We start from the raw sequence: 21,264 nt of genomic DNA, 5'->3' as shown, positions 1-21,264 counted from the left end.
CAATAATCAGAAACCTAATACAGTTGTAATTTTACATGCAATGTGTATGTTCGTTCGTGTGTGTGTGTGTGTGTGTGTGTGTGTGTGTGTGTGTGTGAGACAGTATTTGTGCATTTTATTTTCGATTTTTGATTAATCTGTTGATTATTTTTTCAATTAACTGTTTGAAAAAGACTGTAGTCTGTAGTAATCTTTATATTGCTTTATTTTGTCCAACAAATAGTACAAAGCACAGACATTTCATTTAAAGTCATATAAATCTGCACATTTGAGAAACTGGATCCACTAAATTTGGCATTTAAAAAGTTACTCAATTATTAAAACTAATATGATTAGTTTATTAGTAGGCTATATTCACTGTCTTTTGCAGTCCTGTTTAGAAAACGCCATATTTAATTGAACATTTAAAGTAAAATGTATCCCCAAAATTAGACAAGAAGAAAAGAAGAAAGGCAACAAAATTAATATAAAATGCATGTGCTGCATGTATGTGAAGAGATAACTTACCAACCCAGGAACAGGTGGTGAAATCTTGTGAATTTTGCTACCAGACCACACTAACAGTGGACCACACCAGCAGTGCTCTCAGTACAGTGGAGCATACAGGCATACATATTCAAATGTTTTATATATATATATATATATATATATATATATATATATATATATATATATATATACGTAATATATATATACCAACCAATATATATATATACATATATATATATTGGTTGGTATATATATATATTACGTTTGCTAGTATAAAAGGTGTGACAGCAAATGCACATGCAGACATGTTGTATATGTACATACAGTACTACATGTACATTAACTGTCAGATAAACAGATCTACCTCAGCGAGGGTTAGCATGCTCATATAATTCACTAAAGAATGAATAAAATGTTGAATTGTATAATTCCCGATTATCACTTTATTCCTTCTCGTCATCATCACCAACTTCACCTGAAGGACCAGTGTGTCTCTGTGCAGTGTGTACCTGTAGGTTCCTGTAGTGTACGGTGCTGCGGCAGTGAGTGGTCTTTGCAGTCTCCTCACTATTATAGAACAGTCCGCAGAGTTTACAGTAGAAGCCGGTCCTCGGCACAACAAACTCAACACCTGTTAGACGGCAAACACAACTATTAGAATTCAATCGCAGAAACCAACACCTGACAGATGAGGGTCCTCACAAAGCATATTTAAAGTGATAGTACTTGAGGCAAGTTGCTGCAATTTGTCTTAGTTTTAAAATGGAAATTGTATCCAAATTTTGAAAGTAAAAATATCATGTTTCTTTTATTTACTGTACTGGATCCTCATTTGTTTTGTCACCCTCTTTATTCAAAACGACACAAAGAAACTAAAGCATGCCTCTGTCAACAGCAAGCTAAATAATTAACTTCATGATCAATTCTCGTCAACATAATATTTTTTGAAGGAATGAAAAAAAGGGACAACATATATTACTGAAAAAAGATACAACCAAAATGAAAACTTTTTTAATTTACTTGCAAGTGTTTTATGTCACTCAGATATGAAATACAAATTAAAGGTAACTCTATTCAGAGAGGAACTTCACACATTGACAGCAAAATGTATTGTATCTGGAAACAAATAACTTATACAAGCTGAAACCATGAGACTGGATGTTAGTAAACTGGATGTATCAACAACATCAATGTTGAATGAATTAAAGGGGAAGTGACACTATTCTGTTACTTAATGGTTTATTTCCTATATTAGTATGCATGTTATTTTAGTCCCTTAAAAAGGTGACTCATGTCTGGCTGTGACAATAAAAAAAAATGGTACCCAAAATGGCAACAACAACAACCACATGACTCATTAGTGTTACATTTGTGTCAGCCGTGCTATCAGTGGACACAGTTTGCTGTGGACACACACACACACACACACACACACACACACACACACACACACACACACACACACACACACACACACACACACACACACACACACACACTCTCAGGGCATCATACTATTAACAGAAATAGCCACACTCATGTGTCTCATGTTGTCCTATTGTTGTTACACTGCACCAGTCTCCATGCAGCAGGCCCAGCACTGGCCATGTGCTTGGCTGTGTCATTCTAGCCCTAATGATAACATAAATACTCATCTCTCAGGGGTGCATTTCACAACCTGCTCACAGAAATAGGTCAGCAAAGTGACCAAGCAATTCCACTCAATTAGAGTGCTAATGCAACAGGCTGTCAGTTCACTTAATGGGGTACATGATACGACTTTATCTTTAGGACTAAAGACTCTGACACACCAACCCGACGGCCGACCGTCAGCAGAAAAGGCAGTCAGACTGACCCCAAGTTGGTCAAAAAAGTGCCACGGAACACACCGAAGCGACAGCGACTTGAGCGTACGTTCTGCACGTGCGTGAGACGTTATACGTCTCCATAACAGCAGGCGGCACTAATCTTTATTGTCGCCCAAAAAATTAAAACCGGCAGCTGATTGGACGAACGCGTCATGCGGGTCTGGCTTCTCCCGAATTTCAAAACCGACCTTAATGGCGGCTCGTTCAAAATTCGATCTCGTATTTTATAAAAACATTTCACCGAAATGTGTTTCTGAAAACATTTTGAGCAAGAAATAGGCCATGCAGTTGCTGAATCTGTCTTCATTTCAGATCGCCAAAGGTCAATTTAAAAGATTTCCGTCAGATTATGAGAGGCGTTCGTCATGCTCATCCCGCTCATCATTTCCGGGTTAGCACTCCACCAATCAGATTGGTCATTGAGTCCGACTGCCCGTCAACAAGTCAAATGTGCCCAAATGAAGGCCGACGGCCTTCGAACAGACTCGAGTCACTGACCTCGCCAGACTGTCCGACGGCCGATAATCGGGTTGGTGTGTCAGCGCCTTAAAACCACAAGCTGAAGACTCAATGAACTTGTCTCTGTGACAATGATTAAATATAGACCAGTTCAAGGACCCTTGGACTGGGTTTAATTCAGCCAGAGAAATCTGATCTGGTTTTATCATTATTTTCATTAAATCTTTTTTACATAACCTGATATTTGCGGACAGAATGAATAAAATCATTGAGGATCTCAAATATAGTGGGTATTGTTCTCATTTTCAATGTATTTTAAAACATTCAAGTTAGAATCAGAGTGATAATGAAACTTGTTACATTTACCCAAAGGGATGCTGTGTTCACTGACAGCTTTGTCTTGCTCACGAGACGGCGAGGGGGCCTCAATCTCTGTAAAAGACATATCAATTATTAGAAAGGCATGATGCACAAAACATTACAAATGATGCTCTTTGGGGGCATGTTACGTATTGACTTTTACTCAAAAATATATAAAAATGTTTGACACAAGTTTAGGACATTACATGACAGAGTTGCAGGAAATATCTGAAACAAGATAAAAAAATACAGTTTGCAACAGTCGTTACTGGAGGCAATGTAGATATTCTATAATTGTAATCATGACCACAGCCCATTAACTACAGACCATTTTGTGGTCCTACACATACTATGTGAAACTCTTGTTTATTTTTTGAACTTCAGAATGCATTTTTGGACTAAACGTAAATACTTAAATGATTAATAGTTTAGCAAGATAGTTTATTGAAGTTAGTTGAGTTGATTTTTTTGATAATTGCCTAATCCATCCTGTTGAGATAGACTTAAAAACATCTAAACCTATCCATTAGGATTCTTAATGTAACCGAACACTGGAGCTCACGTGAATTAGTCTATATCCACGACGTTCCACTACTGGGATTGCTCCGGTTCCGCCGGATCACGCTCTTTTCGCCGGGATGTCCGTTACCTTCCGCTTCCTTTGTGTTGGAATTTTAAACTCCGGTCGATTTAGGAGGACTATGGTTAACTGCTCCTCAGATCTCTGCAGGGTAAATCCAGACAGCTAGCTAGACTATCTGTCCAATCTGAGTTTTCTGTTCCACGACTAAAACAACTTTTGAAAGTACACGTGTTACACCAAAACGAGTTCCTTCCCGAGGTTATTTTGCAGTGGCAAAGTGGCTTTGTCGGGTACTAAGCACCTGCCCAACACGATTGTGATTGGTTTAAAGAAATGGCAATAAACCAGAGCATGTTTTTCTCCCATCCTGGAATGCTGTGTGGACTAGCCAGACCCTCCTCCGCAGTGCTGTGGAGGAAGGTCTGGTAAAGCGAGACTACACGTGAATCTACTATTAAGATTTGACAACTCTTTTGAAAAGTACCTTTTTTAAGCATATCAGCATCCTTGTGTTGAACCCCATTACTGATTGTTTCTGTGACCTGTCCTACTTCCAGGGTTTTGCTGTCCTCTGATACACAAATGTGATTTTCCAGTGGCTCCTCTGGGGGTCCACTTTTGGTTACTTTTTCCATTAAACATGTCTCCTCCAGTGCAGCCTTGAACTCCTCACTGGGGAAGTCACTAAGGTTAGTGATTGGGAGCTCTGAAATCTCTGGACTGAGTGTCTGGTCTTCAGGACTGGTTGCAGTTAAAACATTCCCTGGTTTCTCGTCTACAGATGTTTCTGCCGGGCCTCCAGCATCCTTTTCCTGGTTAGACTTCTCGTTGGACGTCTCCCCGACCTCCAAGGACGAGGAGGAGGTAGGTGGTAATATATGCTCCTCGACTGCTTCTTCCTCTGCAGACTCTTTGGGGCAGGATACATACTCTTCAAGCCCTGGAAGATCCGGCTCAATTATGGAATCATCTTCTCCTCCCACTTCATCTACAGTGACTAGTTCCTCCATGTTATTAGGATACCAACACTCTTCATCAGTGTCATCTCCACTTCCCCACTCCTTCACCTTAAAAGTGATCAAGAAAAAGAGCTGTTAATATTCTACTCCAACTGCAGTAGTAGCAACCTGTAGCTTTAAAGAGGATGTACACAAGTTTACAGTTAACCGGTAGGGTCAAATAGGGGCGTGAATGAGTTTGAAGAGTTTGATAAAAATGTTTACTTACAGTGTCTCTTTCTGTACTACATTCAGTAGCCTCTTTTGGCATATTGCTTTGCTGAGGTGAAACAGATTTTTCTTTTGACTGGCGATCCTGGAAAAAGGAATGACTTAGCAGCTAAAAGGCTGTGCCATGCAAAGTAAGTATACAACAACAAATAATATATATTTACAAAAGGAACTCACGGTATTTTCAGTAGCATTTTCTTTCTCATGTTTTTCCACAGTGGTGTGCCTCCTGCTTATCTTTTTGCTCCTGCCCCTGTCTGGTGAACCCTGCCTCTTGTCTTCTAGTGTTCTGCGAAGTGGCTCCTCAGTTATCTCAAACTCTGAATGCCTCGATCTACTGTGGTAGTCACCACCATCCCTCTTCTTTGGCTTTGCATCATGCCTTTGGTATGGAGGTCTGGGTGGCTTGTCTGACTTGTACATTTGTTCCTTCATGTAGAAATCGTCCTCCATATTCCTGTAAGAGTTGAAGGACATGCCTTGAGGGCTGCCTCGTGGGTGCCAGTCTCTGTTGCCCCTCATCCCTTCACCTCCTCCTCCTCCTCCTCCTCCTCGCTCATCTGCAGATCTCGAGCTGATATGATCCAAGGGTTTCTGGTAAGCCTTCCGACGGTCAGCTGCCCTTCCATTGGGCCGATCGTCATCCACGTTGCCCCCATTCCTCCATGGGTCATCCCTCTCCCTTTCATCCTCACCCCTGCGTAAGTGTGATGACCAATCCCAAGAGCCCCGGCGGGGGCCCAAGCCATTGCTGCCTCTCTCCGGACCCCTGCATGGTGCCCCCTGGGGGCTGTGGGCTGAGCTGCATGATGTAAAACTGGGGCTGTGGGAATGAGGACTCAGAGAGCGGCTGATAGGGCTGCGGGAGCGTGCTCTCTCTGGCATGTAGCTGGAGGGAGATGATGGGTAGATTACATGGAGAAATCCTCTAAAGATGTACTTTGTGTTGTTATTTATGAGGTCAGAAATGTCACACTGACTCAACTTCAATAATGATAATTAATGAAACAAATGAAAAGTTTCCTTACTGTTCAACTTCTGGCATCTCATCCCTTTCCCTCTGAGAGGTGAGATCCTGGATGATCGATTGAACATCTTTACCTGGTTTCTATACAGAAAATACATTTGTGTTCAGTAATTGGCTAATGCAACCTATAACCTGCTGTTTACTTTGTTCTTCAGTGTTACCTTGAGTTGCAGCTCCTTGTACCTCTTAGACATTCGTATGAGTAGTTTCTGATTGTTAACCATTGCTGGAGTAAGTTGGTAGTATTGAACCATGGCCTGAGCTGCTTCAACATATGCCATCTCCAGAAATGCCTTGTAGGACAAGAGAAAAGTGCTGTAAACAATAATCCCCTTCTGACAGTTATATGGTTTGTCCTGCAGGACATCTGCACAAACATGTTTCACATCTCCGATGTCAGACTGGATGCAAGCAAATCTTTAAAAAAATCATCATCACAATGTATCACATATCATTGCCATAATAAATCATCAGAACAGTTGTTTTAGTCCCTGTAACTGACAATTTTATTATGAATGCTTTAAATTTGATAGGGGTGATATTAATGGTGTAGTTCAGTTATGATATCTGAAACCTGGGAACCTGAGTGAGCTGTCATGTACTGGTAGTTAAACATCTAGTAAGTTGTGTCAAAGTACATGATATCAAATAACAGCTGCAGCAGAAAAAAGCTGATGAAATCACAAAAATGCACATAAATAACTTGGTGATTTGCATTTGGATAATTTTTTTTCCAAGTGAAAATATCATCATCATCATCATCAACCTTTATTTAGTTCTCGGGAGTACAATTGAGGGCAAGCCCTCATTCTCAATGTAGCTGAGATAACATAAAATAAATACACAATATAATTTAGAACACAATTTACAATTTTTGCACATATATAAATACTCAATGCAAAGACTGTAGAAATCATTAATAACAATTATGAGCAATCAACATATATACTTATAAATACAATCGCAAGGGAATCCAGATAAAATTAGCATTTAAATGACTAAAAGCAATTACATCCAAAATTATGAGTATTTAAAACCAGTGCTCTAAACTGCCCATATGTTGGAAGATAACTTAATTTAAATGATTGTTGTAGCGTGTTCCAGGTGGTTGGTGCATTATAGAAGAATGCTGATTTCCCTAGTTCTGATTGAACCCTTGGGACCTTAAGTAAAAGTTGGTTGTTAGATTTGTTTGATAAGGCCCTGAGTTCCACTCTAACAGAGCAGAAATATAAGGAGGGAGCTTACCGTTAATGGCCTCAAAAATGAACAGACACCAGTGGTTTTCACGTCTTTCTGCTAATGAAGATAGACCCGCTTTAGCATAGAGTGCACAGTGATGGGTGTTGTAGCTCTCTCCAGTGATAAATCTTAGAGCGGAGTGATAAATTGTGTCAAGGCATATGAGATTAGATGGAGCAGCACTTCTTTAAATAACGTCACCATAATCAAGCACTGGAAGAAAAACTGCTTCAAGAATTATTTTTCTGCTTGATAAAGGGAAGCAGGATTTGTTTCTGTAAAGGAATCCTAGTTTCTAGAAACGAAAACTTCTCATCAAACCAGATGCCAAGATATTTGTACTTGGACACACGCTCTATTTTTGATCTACTTGCAGTGTGTATAAACAAGCTATATAGTCAATATTCCTGGCCTTAGTAAACAAAATACATTTTGTCCTACTTGCATTTAGAACCAGCTTATGTTTAACCAGCACTTCCTGTAGGGCATTAAAAGCAAGCTGTAGCTTCTCCAAGGCAAGCTGAACAGAATCTGCAATGCAATATATAATTGTGTCGTCTGCATAAAGATGGACATGGCAGTCATTCAAAGAAGAAACAATATTATTGATATAAATATAAAAAAGGACAGGTGCCAGAACTGATCCTTGCAGGACCCCCTTAGAAATTGGCAAGAACAGAGATTGGATGTTTCCGGACTTTACACACTGAGCTCTCCCATGTAAATAATTTTCAAAGCAATCACATGACTTATCATCTAGCTTTTGAAAGGTTGACAAAAAGGGAGGTACAATGCTTCTTTTCATCAAGGGCAGCTATAATATTATTTGCGACTAATGTAACAGCTGAGATGCTACTGTGATTGGCTCTTAATCCTGATTGGTGAGGACTCAAAACTGCAGAACTACTGAGGAAAACCTTAAGTTGATTATTTACCAGAGATTCCAGGAGTCAAGCAAGGTGGAGTTATGTGTGCCAATTTCCAGATACTGGGAAATATGCCAGTTGAAATAGAAAGGTTGAAGATATGAGTTAATTGCTCAGCAATAAGTGGAGCAGCCAGTTTAAGAAAGAAAGGATCCAATTTGTCCCTGCCAATTGAACCCCTGGGATTAATAGCTTGCAAGGCATCACATACAACACCAGAAGAGATGGGATGGAATGAAAGCTTGGAGATCTGATGCATGTTATGTGCACAAAATATTTACAGGATCAACACCTTTTCTGTCATCAGGACATGTATATGAATAACAAATAATGACTCAACAATAAGGTTCTTGTACCTGATGGGTAGAGCGCATGAGGATGTAGTTGGTGACTTTGCCAAAGGGTAGTCCCAGGTTGATGACATCATTCTCTGTGCAGCTGCCTTCAGGGAGGTTGCAGATGTGAATGACTCGCCCTGCTGTGGACTTTCTGGGTGAAAATGGCTGCAAATAATCAAAACAATTACAACCATGAATATTATTTAAATATCACACAGATCATTAGCAAAACAACTATTGGACATCTGACAATAAAATGTGTTGAATTATGTCAACAACCCTAATACTGTTATATCAATATTTAAACATTCAAACTTGCACCAAACCAGAGTCAAAGTAACTGCTTAAAATTACATTAAAGCTGGCTGAGGCACCTTATTTTTGCCGTTGGGCTCTGTTTTGAGGCTTAATTAAATCTAGCCTGTGACGGTAGGATTTTGTCAATCCCAGGTCATTTCAGAGAGATGACGCTCTGTTTTGTGCACACATTGCCTGTGCAACAGAGAGAGAGAGAAGAGGTCTCACTCTAATTCAAACTATGGCGTTTTTTGCATTCTACCCCCTGCAGCTTCAACACCATGAACTGGGCAAGTCATCTGGTTTTGTTCAGTTGTTAACTTTAGTGCGCAAACCTGCCAACCCTATGATAAGAACCTCTAAGATCCTGCGTGCACTGAACCCATCTGTCGTAGGTCAAGGAATTAGTTTGCAATGTGTAAGCCAACGCCTCCAACCACTTCCTTTTCTATTTCTACATAGGCAAATATACAAGATATAACATGTGAATAGACAGTTAAGAAGTTTTCAAAGTTTTTATTTTTTCACTTTTGAAATAGCTAGGCTAGCAGTTTCCCCTTGCTTCCAGTAATTGTAGGCATAACTTTCAATCAGATATGCACAGATGAAACGGAAACTAAAATTATATCTCCTTATCTAACTGTGGGCTCGATAGCAAAAAAAACATTCTTCCAAAAGTCTCTGTCTTGATGTGTAGCACATCAAAGCCAATCATACTGTAGGAAACTAGTCCATCTAACGTCAATGTAACACTATCACACAGGATGTCATGTCACTTTCCCTTCTTGATACAACCCACCTCATTCCATCTATTAATAGTTCCTTGGCAGTAGTGCAACAGTGATAATCAAAGTTTACTTGTTTGGATTTAGAGACTTGTCAGCTGACTGGCCCCAGACATTTCACACATTTGACACAAATCCCTCTGGGCTGCCAACTATATTGACCTGCATTGCCGCCGGATTCTGTTATTTCTCAATATTTCCCCGGGTTTGAATTTGGTCGGGTTTGCGCAAATGTCACGGTGTTTCTTTTTTCATGCAGACCTTATCTGTGTAATGTCGTGGTCATTTGATTGTCTCATTGATTTTTCGCTGCTGTTCAAAAATCATGTCACTGACAGCACTGACTCTCATCGATATGGAGAAATGTTATGCAATCTTTATTTAATATGGCATATACAGTAACAGTTTTTGGGCTGTGCTGAACATTAGAGAATGTGCATATCGGAGATAAGGTCACAAATGTCTGTTACCGCGCTGAAAAGACTTTAGTTGACTTTAGCTTGTATTAAATTTGTTAATATGAATTTGTGTTTTTAACCGGGCTCGGGCGTGAAACTGCTGCCGTAGTTCGGCTCTGGTCAGGCTTGCACAGAAATATATGCTGGTTCATGTAGGTTCAGGTCAGATTTTTTTGGGCCCGATCGTGGCTCTAGTGGGCTGCAGAGAGACAGTACAGAGATAGTGAAACTACTTTAATCTGTTTTGGTTTTAGGTATTGTATTATCACTATTTCTGACAATCTATTGCTTGATTATTTTTTACTTTTATAGCTTTTATAGAGAACTAGCTCCACCATAGAAGGGACTATGGGTGCCTGGTTCAGAGGCATGTGAAGAAGAAGTCCAGCATCCGTCATGCATCATATGCACGCTTTCAGTTGTTGTTTAACCTTTCCCAACAATGTACATACTACATTTAGAACGCAAAGGCAAACCACTGACTGATTGAATCTGTCTTTCTTTACTCATCATCAAACTAGCCGGTGGACATACTGTCTGACACCTCATGTTCCTCTAACATCATTGCAGAAAGCGGTTGTAAATTCAGCTCGTCATGTCTTGGAGTCTTATTTCTGCAAACATTGTGCTGCAACTGCAAGTTTTCCAGTGCCCCTCCTCCTCCTTCCTGCATCTCTGGCTGACAGACCTGACAGACAGTTCCATGTGTGGGACAGAACGAGGTCCTAATTCCACCTTGGACCAGCAGCAAGGGTCTCTGTTTTTACAGGGAATTTGTTCAGGGAAAACCCAACACCAACATACACTTTATACTGGGACCAATAGATGGGAAGTGTAGAATGTTTAAAGGGGAGGAGGAAACTTTTACAATCTCAAAGTCACTTTACTATGCATGTCGAAACATAATCCGATGCAAGTGTGGCAGTATTCAAAACATACTTGAAGCACTGATCACAAAATCCATAAATAATGTGATTGTATCTCACAAAATCCTGATATTAGTAGTTAATAAACTGAGGACACATGTTTTTAAATGGGATACTCTATTCACAAATTGTGAAAAGGCCATATTACTATTCATACAACACTGATCAAATGATCTGGATGAGCCAGATCACTTTATTTCTATGACAACTTAATGGTTTCTGGCCAGCAAGCTGACATCAACAGCTTCAGATGATAAGAGCGATAATTTTATTCAACAGCTCTGAGCCACCACCAGAACACATAAAGGTCAGTGCAGGTTGGGCTCAATAAACAGATCCAGGAATAGGCTGTTTATGTTCTTGGACTATTAGAGAGAACAAGAGTCTTGCTCACTGCACTCACTAATGTCTGACTTGTCTGTGTCTGAAAGCTCAGACAGTTTGTCTACAGCACTGATATCACTGTCAAGGTTGGCTCAGGCTTTGAACGGTAGCTGTTTCTGTTAACCGCAAACCAGAGGCGCAGAGTTATGCCATGTCATTGCCTACTCACAAGGAGGCACTACAGTATACACACTTTGGTGGTTGAGACTTTCAATGCATAGAACAACAAAAACAAAACTTTTGGAAACAATGAATTTTCAGTTGACACAAGTCCTTAGCAAAACAATCTCAGTTTTAGGCTATAAATCAAAATATAATTTTTATTGAACTGGGGATTAAGTATGATTAAAACCTTGTGTATTCACATTTCTCCATAATATAGGCTTTATCACACTACATTTTACTTTTCAGTTGTTCAGCACAAAGAAAACACAAAATACAGCAATTTTTTTCCTTCAATGTATTTATCTATAAACGTACGGATGAGACAATTTGTACCCTACACTACAGTCATCAGAGGTAATGGCTTTATCTACCACAGTGTGTTCAGGCATATGTTCTGTTGCTGAAGGACTCCCAACCGGCCAACCCTATGACCAACTGAACTAGGGCCAAATGGTGTAAAGGACAACCATTTCACACAGTGCTTTCCTTTTTTCACTGACAGCGTGCTGACTGACATTAGCTGGAATCTCTCCTAAAGACACGTCTGTTTATTTGTACAAAGTAGGTTCCATGTTGAAGGACCCAGGGAGATGGTCAGTCTGGTTTCACAGTTTCTCCCCACGTTCCTTCGCATGGCGCTGGCACGCCGATCCCTCAGATCGCTTTACCAGTCACTCACCAGTCTGAAACGTTACACCGCTGCCTGGGGGTGTGACCCGGGGGTCTTAAGGTCTGTGCTTCTGACAGCAGTTAGCTGTAATCCTGTGTTTATCTCTGTTTGAGGTATCTTATCATATGAAGCTACTGTGCTACTTCAAACTGGGCAGCTGGAAACTGCAGTCCAAACTACTGACTGCTGTGTATGTGCAAGCATGCATGTGGTATGCTTGTATGTTATGCACATGTGTGTGAGCTTCTCTGTACAGGTTGTAGTAATTGTTGTTTATTTTGATCACAAAATCACATCTATTTCATTGAGATGTACGTGTTTACTTTTTAATTTTCATAGACAAACATACACAAATGAAACTTAATAAACCAAAAATAAGTTTATGATTATGCATGTGGTTGTGCGTGTGCATTTGTGTAAGTGCTCTCTGTTCAACACAGGGCTCTAAAACCAATAAAACCCCACCTGTTCTGCTTCGACAGGTGTGTGTTTATAGCAACCAACATTAGCTCATGAAGCACAGCCTATAAATATTTTCCCACTGATACAATAAAAGCCTTTGTCAATAACCAACCAATGAAGCATTTGACTTTCACATCACTGAGTTCAGGCTCCTGTTAAATTTGGTTCCACTGGCAACAAAAGAAAAGGAACTGGCTAAGATAAAACTGCAGAGTCACGCATGTTTGTTGGAACGGAAGAAGTCCTTTTACAGTAGAGGGGATGTAATGTAAACAACATGGCCTCAAATCTGGAACAGCCAGCATCAACCACATCATTCTTTATTCTTAGATCTTATACACATTTCTCTACGGGGCCCAAATTATCCGTTGTATTTTAGTCGTACTAGATATTTCTTTTTTACTATATACTACTAGCTTCTTTTTTTCTTTTTAAGTTATCTGTATGTAAATGCATGTAATATTTATTTATATTCTCTTTAAGTGCAATCCTTTTGTGCATTTCACATTTATGAAAAAAAAACAAAATGTCAAAATATACCAAATACATCATGCTGAAATACAAGTAAAAATGTTTATAAATTGATTCATTACCCTATATGGTTTTCATTCAATATTATAATAAGTATTACTTCATAGTAAATATTATTAGTCATACAACAACAGCCTACATTTTGTATAGTGATTAGTATAAATGTGATATACTGTGGCTTCATTAAAGAGCCGATGTATTTTTTGGACATAACTTGAACAATTTCTTTAAGGGTTGGTAGGATATGTTTCAAGTTAAGAAAACTGCAGCTAAAATACATAAAGTACAGGGTGTACAGTACAGCATGTATCTGTGTGCAGGTATGTGCTCCTGCATTGTAAGCGTGTTAATGCCTGCTGACTGTTGAAAGCTGCGCACAGGGCACCAGAGATGGCTTTCCACAGGTTCACTGGGGCTAATCACCTCGCTCATCATCTGCACTGTGCTTTACAAGAGACCTGCCTTCGTATGGATGCCTATCAACAGCTGCTGTTTTTCAAACCCAACGCTAACACTTTTGGACAGGCAAACTGACTGTGGGGCAGCAAGGAGTAAAAAATAAGCTATAAGAAATAATCTTATTTAATTGTAGCCAAAGACATAGTCATAACATAACATAGACCATTTCTTACCTATTGGTAACCCTATACATTCCTACAATGTATTATATTTGCACCCTCCACTGTAATCAAAGTCTTAAATTTGAGTATGTTTACAGATTCTGTCGCCTGGCAATGAAATAAAAAGTCATAGAAAATAATATAGTACTACTTCTGTTCTGTCTATAGTACAATGTGGATAAATAATACTGCTCGTTTTCATCTCTTTCTTTTTACCACGTCATGCCAGGCAAGCGTCACTGCAGCAGCAGCCCTTCAAAAGCCTATTCAAATCCTCTATCAACGTCCACAAGACTTCTATTCAGTCACAGTAATTACATGATGGCTTGGTTACGTGTATAAGTAGAGTAAATACGATTTTTAAGTACAAATAAACACGTTCAGTTAGCTCCACAGTACATGTGTGTAATGTAGTTGGAGCATGAGCCTGTGCAGAGCTTGTGTGGACAGCTGCTTTGGTTAACAAAAAACTCTTTCTGTTCTGAAAAAGGCAGACAATTTAAGACACTGCTGAGTTATGTCTGGCCTTAACACATTTGCAGGACGCAGTTCAAAATGTCAAATGTGTTTCCCCCTGCCTAATGTGGAACTGATGAATCAGTAATGTAATTAGCAATAACAAAAACATGATAATGCAGCATAAAACACATAAGTATGAATAATGCAAGAAAATTGTCTGTGTTTTGTTTAAGTTTTAGCTTATCTTATCTTATCCTACCTTATCTTATCTTCCTCAATACAGAAGCTATTTTATCATATATCCCCATTTTACCGCATAAATTGTATCCAGGGGCTAGATAATCATTAAGTGATAAAACAAGGATATTTAAAAAATCTCAACACGTAGTGTCTAGCCAACATTTAATGACACAGTTTGCCAGGCTATCCAGTTTAGTGGAAAAGAGTTGTCAAGCTCAGACAAAGCCTGCTGTTGGGCCCCAGCAGCTGTCAACAAGAGGATCTGGGTCCATTCATTCAGCACCTTATGCACTTTTTCATGCTGCTGAGCTACAAATTGTTTATAGATACATGGAAGAAATGCATTATATAGGAGAAATGCAGTATTCTAGGTAAATAGAGATAAAATATAACGTACAACAATATCATCAGTCTGCACCCTGATCAGACAGAGCGCATTTTAGCAGCCTGGGGCGGCTTTTTGTTATTGCTTTCAATGAGAGTGAAGCGTTGCTCGCTGCTTTTGCTGAGCGCCTCAAGTTTTTCCGCTCTATGCGCCTCGTGTTTTTGCAGGACAGCCCTGAATGCATCGAGTTGAAAAAACTTCAACTCAGAGCGGAAAAGCGCCCGATGTCATTTAACTTTACAGCAAAATAACGGTTGGCTGAGAACAGGTTATTGGGTGGTTGCCTAGCAAGAATAACAAAAAGATAAAACTGGCATCGCTCTGTCTGCCCTCAGAGTCTGTTATTGCAGCAGTCATTGATATGAGTCAAATATGAATTATAAATCACTTTGAACATTTCCCTTTAACAAGATATAATCAATCTATAGCCGTATTCATTTGTTTCTTGTCATTAGCATTCTTTAGGGCCTGTCACAAAATTTGAGTTATATGCCACGGGCAAGCTCTAATAATCCTGAGGGAAAAAAAACCATACATTTGTCTGACCTTTGACTCTGGCTGGTGTGCGGCAAATCCTGTGTCTGATGGGGTATAAGGCTTCATGGCTGCAGCTGGCAAGTATGATGTATTGGCTCCTGAGGATACATCTGTGGAAACAATTTGAAATTTGGATTTGCCTTATACAGTTGACCAAATGTGGAATGAAGTTACATTTGCTGAATCAAAGGCTCAATGTTATCATTCAACTTTCATTATTATTTTTTTTCTCACTTATTAGTTTATTTGTTGTATAATTATTAGGAAATTTGAAAACACTTGGTTGGAATAAAAGGATTCAAAACATCCATCAGTGCTAAGAACTGACATCTGGGATATATGATACTGGTGCTACTAGTGACACTTTACTGTGATGTCAATATACTGTCAGATTCATGAATACCCTATGGTTTGTTTTTCCAGCTGTGGGTTGGTGTTTAAAACGGACAGTTTGAAAACACCTTTTAAATGGAAGTTTGAGGGTACCTCTAAAATATACCTACACATATTAATTCAAGATTTAATTTAAATTCTAAAGACAAGATTTTTTAAAACTTACAATTCATTTTTTTGGCTTTAAATCTCAACAATGGCCCACAGTGCTGGCTACAACAGTTGTGGGTCCTGGGTAGCTCAAAAGAAGAACATTTTTCCTTCTTATTTACCGCTAATGTTCACCAAACACTGAATACTTAACTGAAAGAAGAAGAATTATAGGTCACATATTTATTGGTAACCATGTATTTCTGATTGAAGAACAATCTCTCCCAGGCTGCTCAAAGGGTTAGGTGCAAAGGCTCTTTCAGGCTGTCCGCAGCCACCCACAGGTGGTTTGTCTTAAAGTAATTATACATAAGGGATATAGAAAGGAATATAGATACAGGGTGGACAGATACTAGCGATGCGATAGAAAACATGTCCTCAATTTGATTCTGTGTAGAAAAGCACTACGCATGCGTCATTAGCTTGGTGGGTTTGCTGTTATAATATGTGCACCAAAAGTAGTAAGTGCAAATTAAGGGTTGGCTAAGTGTTGTTGTGCACCATATTTTGGATATTCTAACAGCATACATCAATGTATTAAAATACACTGTGTCAAGTTATAAAAACATGCTGCCTCATTCCCTCACGTAACTCTAAAAATACTCCCTGACCTCCATCTATCACTCTGTTTCACATATTCCAGCGCTCAGAAAAACATCAGTAGAACATCATGAGCAAATAGAGGCACTTGTGGTAACAAATGGGTTATCCTACCTTGACTTGCAGCTGAGTAGACCATGGAGTTTGTCCCTCCGGGGTTTAGACCTCCATCAGAAGACCTACTGAGAGGGTAGTGAACAGCTCCAGCTGATACCACTGCGGAGCTGCAACAATCAGAGAAGGCTGATTTTAGCTGCCTCTCCCCTGCCTTGCTCACTCATATCTTGTGACAGAGCTCATATTCATAGAAACATTAAGACAGCTGTATATAGAGGAAGGAAAAGCTAAATAAAAGGCTTCCAACACTCAAGAGAGATATTTACTCCAAACTGATCAAATAGTGCTAAAGCTTAAACAAAACCACATTTAAACATAGCTGGTAAGCGAGTTGGGGAAATGGCCAACCCATGGTAAAGGATAATAAGAAAAGCAAACAAATCAACAAGAATCAGAATAAACCATGTGCATCTTAAATTGCCACTCAGAAGTAAAACTTGTAACTGTCCAAAGGATTTTAGTTCACCTTTCATTTGTGTACAAGGTTCGGTTCTGCAGGTGTAGTTTTCCCTTCACGTGCTGGTCCCAGTCCTAAAAACACACACACACACACACACACACACACACACACACACACACACACACACACACACACACACACACACACACACACACACACACACACACAGACAGTGTGATAGGTCTTGCATACCCCTTGTATAAGCTCATGTCTGAGAGCAGCCACTAAGATGTTGTTTCTTTATTATGTGACATCTTGGATTAGTAAATTCGTGGCTGCCCCTCAAATCAAAACATTAAGATACAGTATATCAGCTATTTTCAGGCCATTGTATCATCCAAATCCAGGACATGAAAATCTTACAAGCATAACATGACCTTGTTTTATTGGAAGGCAAACTACATGAGGATTGTATTGCCAGGTGGCTCAATTCTCCATTTCCCATTTTTAATTGAGGTGTGAGCTGAAAAATAGACTTGCAGGTGAATCATTCTGTTTAGTTTCAGGTGGTCTACAGCTACCGTTGTTTACAAACCTCCAATTTACATAAGTACAAGCATTTACATTTTGACTGATCAGTTTACTCACTTTGAGGTTGTAGACCTTCTTGTCACAGATGCTACACTGGTGTGGCAGTTGATTTGGTGTGACGGCATGGTAATCATTGAGTTGATAAGGCTGAAGTGTCCTGGTGCCTGATGATAGGGTTTCCTCACTTCCATGCAGGGGCTGGTAGCCCCCAAACCCCTGTGTTCCACTGGAAGCAAAAGAGGAAACCCCACTACTGGGATTAAACTTGGGATCAGGGGTTGGCTCCTCTGGGTTATACAGTTCCGTTCTGGGCCGAATTTGCTGCCCAGCTGCTGTCCACACATTTGCAGCGTTAGAAACCATATCCGCTTTTCCAGTGTGGCTCAAGTTAGCAGGGCCTTTCCATTGCTCCTTATGCCCAGTGGAGTTATAAACATGCATGTTCTGCTCATTGATGCTAAACCCAGATTGTTGCCCCAGCATATCATGCCCATAGAAATCTCTCTGAAAACCAACATTTTTAATGTTTTTTGCCTGAGTGTTAATCACTGTGTACTGTCCATCACCAGCAGTGGCTGATGCTGCAGATGTCCCCCCAACTAAGTTGTACTGAACACGCCTGTCAGTATCACAAGGGTATGTTGATCCTGAGGTTTTACCATACTCTGCACCCTGTTGGCCCACTGTGCCCCCTCCACCAGGATGGTTCAGTCTCACATTCCCTGGGTTTTGATTGAATCCACCACCCACCAAGGCCCCCAAGGCTGAATTGGAGGAGGAAAAACCTAGCACCCCCGTGGGGAAGGCACCCTGAGGGTTCCCAACCATAGTTGAAGTCCGTAGCTGATTGAACAGAGGTTGGGACATGGCGACATTGGAAAGAACCTGATTGAGAACAGTGGCAGCAGTGGCTGTATTGCCCCCCTGAGCCAGTTTCAGGCGATGGAGGGTAAGCTGGGCCTGGAGCTGAGCGAGCTGGAGGCTGGCTGGGGTCAGGAGGAGCTGCTGGTTCTGCTGCTGAGGTCCCACCTGCACACCGCCTGGCAGCTGGCCCCCTACCTGGAGGCTCTTCTTATTGGCGCTGTCCACAGGCACCGCACTGAGGCTATGGGGGAAAAAAGATAAACATCACATACTTTAGAAACCTCAAAGAACAAATCCACCCTCCATAATATCACACAATAATACTTTATATTTGTTTTGTAACTCAGCAATTGATGTTAAAGGCATTTGTTTTTCAAGATAACTACTGCTTGAATATAGAAGTATGGGTGGTTGAATTGTGGCGGAAGAGAAAGTGTCTATTATACATTTTAAACCGATTAAATACACTTAATACACAGAGAATTAATGGGGGGTGATTGGGACTGGTTTTCCATTTTTAATTACAAGGTGAGGAAAGAGGCATGGAAGAGCAATGGATGTTCATAATAGTATGTCATAGTATTTCAAATGTTACCTTATTTAAAGCAGCACGTTTTATCTTACAGTTTTTTTTTCAACTGCTTACACACAAAATCTTTTCATGTCACACGATTTTTGAAACCTCTCACTCAAAGTGCAAAACTACACACCAAATCTCCAAAGCCATAAGCTATTTCTCAGCCTTTCACTTTTCAATTGCATAAAACACTTTTTTCAAAACATTACACACAATTCTCTACCTAAGACACGAAAATCTAACAGGAAGTGACAACCAATCAAAATGCTACACTTATTTACCAGGGCACACACACACACACACACACACACACACACACACACACACACACACACACACACACACACACACACACACTCCTCACATGTGTAATTCACAAAACTACACACCCAAACTGCAAAATACCTCATATATCCTGCAAAAATAAGCACTGCAACCAAAACTACATATAGCATTATTAAACTCAAACGTTTGCACCAAATGGCACACACTTCATTCAAATTACCAGATTTTTGTCTGACCACCTACACACTGTTAGGCATAATGAAAAGCACTCTCATCTTTAGTATGCTTTGCCATAATACTAAAATAGTAATAATAGTAGTAAATAATACTTCAAACTGTAGAAAAGTTTTCAGATTGTTCACATGCACAGAACTATTTGCAGATACACACACATGTACACGCTGTTGAAACATTTATTTTTATTATTTTTCACCCAACAAGTCAGTGCAACATATGCACAGCAGATATATTTACATTGGACTGAACTAAAATATGTTCACAAAAAAACAGTAAACTGAAAAAGAAAAAAGAAAATTGCAGAAAAATATATATATAAAAAAAAGATGCTCACCTGTGGTCTTTTCATAGTGCTTACTTCCTGATTGAAGTGGTCACAATTAACTATTTAGGTGTTTGGCCAGGTGGCGCATATATTGGCCAATTAGCTCATGTAGTGTCATTTTGAATGGCAGTGTTTTGAAATGGCAAACACGTGACTTTATGTCAGATTGTTGTGTCTCATGCAGAGAACCGTGTTCAGTGTAAAAAGTGCCATTTTGAATTGCAAAATGTGTGCAAAGCAGAAAATGTGTTTAGACTTGAGAAGAGGTTTTACTCTCTGTGTCAGTTTAAATAATTGTGCTATGCATGCCATTTTAGTGTGTTAGCAATTGGAAAAAACTGTATTCATCATGGGATCAACCACGGATTGACCATGAGAGAAGCCCATCTTGAGTAGCTTTACAGTGGCGTCCATACTTCAAACCTTCAGAAATGATAACAGGCATGCAACTATCTAATGGCTATTTCAGCATTATATATCAATCACACTTTGTTTTGCACAAAGTGCATACAATTACCCCCCCGCCCCGACACACAAGCACGCACACACACACACACACACACACACACACACACACACACACACACACACACACACACAAACCCATATTCTTTATTCTAAAAATAATACCTTTGGTTCACATATGTTTGTAGTTTTGTTTTCTTATTTCAAGCTACTGTATACAACACTGTGCTACTCTTACAAACATAATGTTTTGCCCAATAATTATTTTCTGTTTTACTGTAACATTGCATTGTTGTTTACAGTGCACTTTTCAACCACTCTCAGCAGACTACTTTCACTCGAGAACATTGTAAATGTAGATATAAGCCTATGAAAGACAAAAGAGCTTTAGATTTAGAACAGTGTGTTCTACAACATTTTTGGATATACCATGTGTATATCCAAAAATGTACTATTATGAAAAAAGTGTTTGCCATTTGATGCAAATGCTTCATTTTGAGATGTGTTTATGGCATTTTGAATGCAGTGTTTCATTTTGAAGGAGATGTGAGGCATTTTGCATTTTATGTGTGCAGTTTTGGGAATTGTGTGTAGAGTTTTGAAAAAAGAAGACATAGTTTTCAAAACGTGTTTAAGCAGTTGGAAAAAAACTGTAATATTGAAAAAAGAAAATAGCATTGCTTTGCTTTCAGTTAAGTTCACACTGTTTTCATTACACCATTTTCATAACATAATTGACTGCTGTGTGTCACAACTGTGGCTCTGCATGTTACACAGATTGGCTGGAGCAAGTAAATGCTTTATACAGATATTATTAGTA

The 21,264-nt window shown here is 39.5% G+C and overlaps 1 protein-coding gene across 1 annotated transcript in view; it reads right to left on the bottom strand.

Annotated features, from left to right (window-relative positions):
- rbm20 (RNA binding motif protein 20) overlaps positions 1-21,264 on the bottom strand; it is a 54,447-nt gene that overhangs the window by 1,852 nt on the left and 31,331 nt on the right. The window contains exons 2-13 of the mRNA XM_078268619.1: positions 17,749-18,796; positions 17,167-17,231; positions 16,698-16,807; positions 15,450-15,550; positions 8,540-8,686; positions 6,177-6,308; positions 6,017-6,096; positions 5,166-5,877; positions 4,987-5,073; positions 4,244-4,826; positions 3,183-3,248; positions 999-1,120 (exon numbers count right to left, since the gene is read on the bottom strand). Coding sequence (XP_078124745.1) covers positions 999-1,120; positions 3,183-3,248; positions 4,244-4,826; positions 4,987-5,073; positions 5,166-5,877; positions 6,017-6,096; positions 6,177-6,308; positions 8,540-8,686; positions 15,450-15,550; positions 16,698-16,807; positions 17,167-17,231; positions 17,749-18,796 — 3,253 coding nt within the window. The remainder of the gene's footprint in view (positions 1-998; positions 1,121-3,182; positions 3,249-4,243; positions 4,827-4,986; positions 5,074-5,165; positions 5,878-6,016; positions 6,097-6,176; positions 6,309-8,539; positions 8,687-15,449; positions 15,551-16,697; positions 16,808-17,166; positions 17,232-17,748; positions 18,797-21,264) is intronic.

The sequence above is a fragment of the Sander vitreus genome, chromosome 2, assembly GCF_031162955.1.
Source record: "Sander vitreus isolate 19-12246 chromosome 2, sanVit1, whole genome shotgun sequence".
NCBI classification, from domain to species: Eukaryota; Metazoa; Chordata; class Actinopteri; order Perciformes; family Percidae; genus Sander; species Sander vitreus.
The sequence above is the reverse complement of the archived record's forward strand: the minus strand, read 5'-3'. Positions and strand labels throughout refer to the sequence as shown.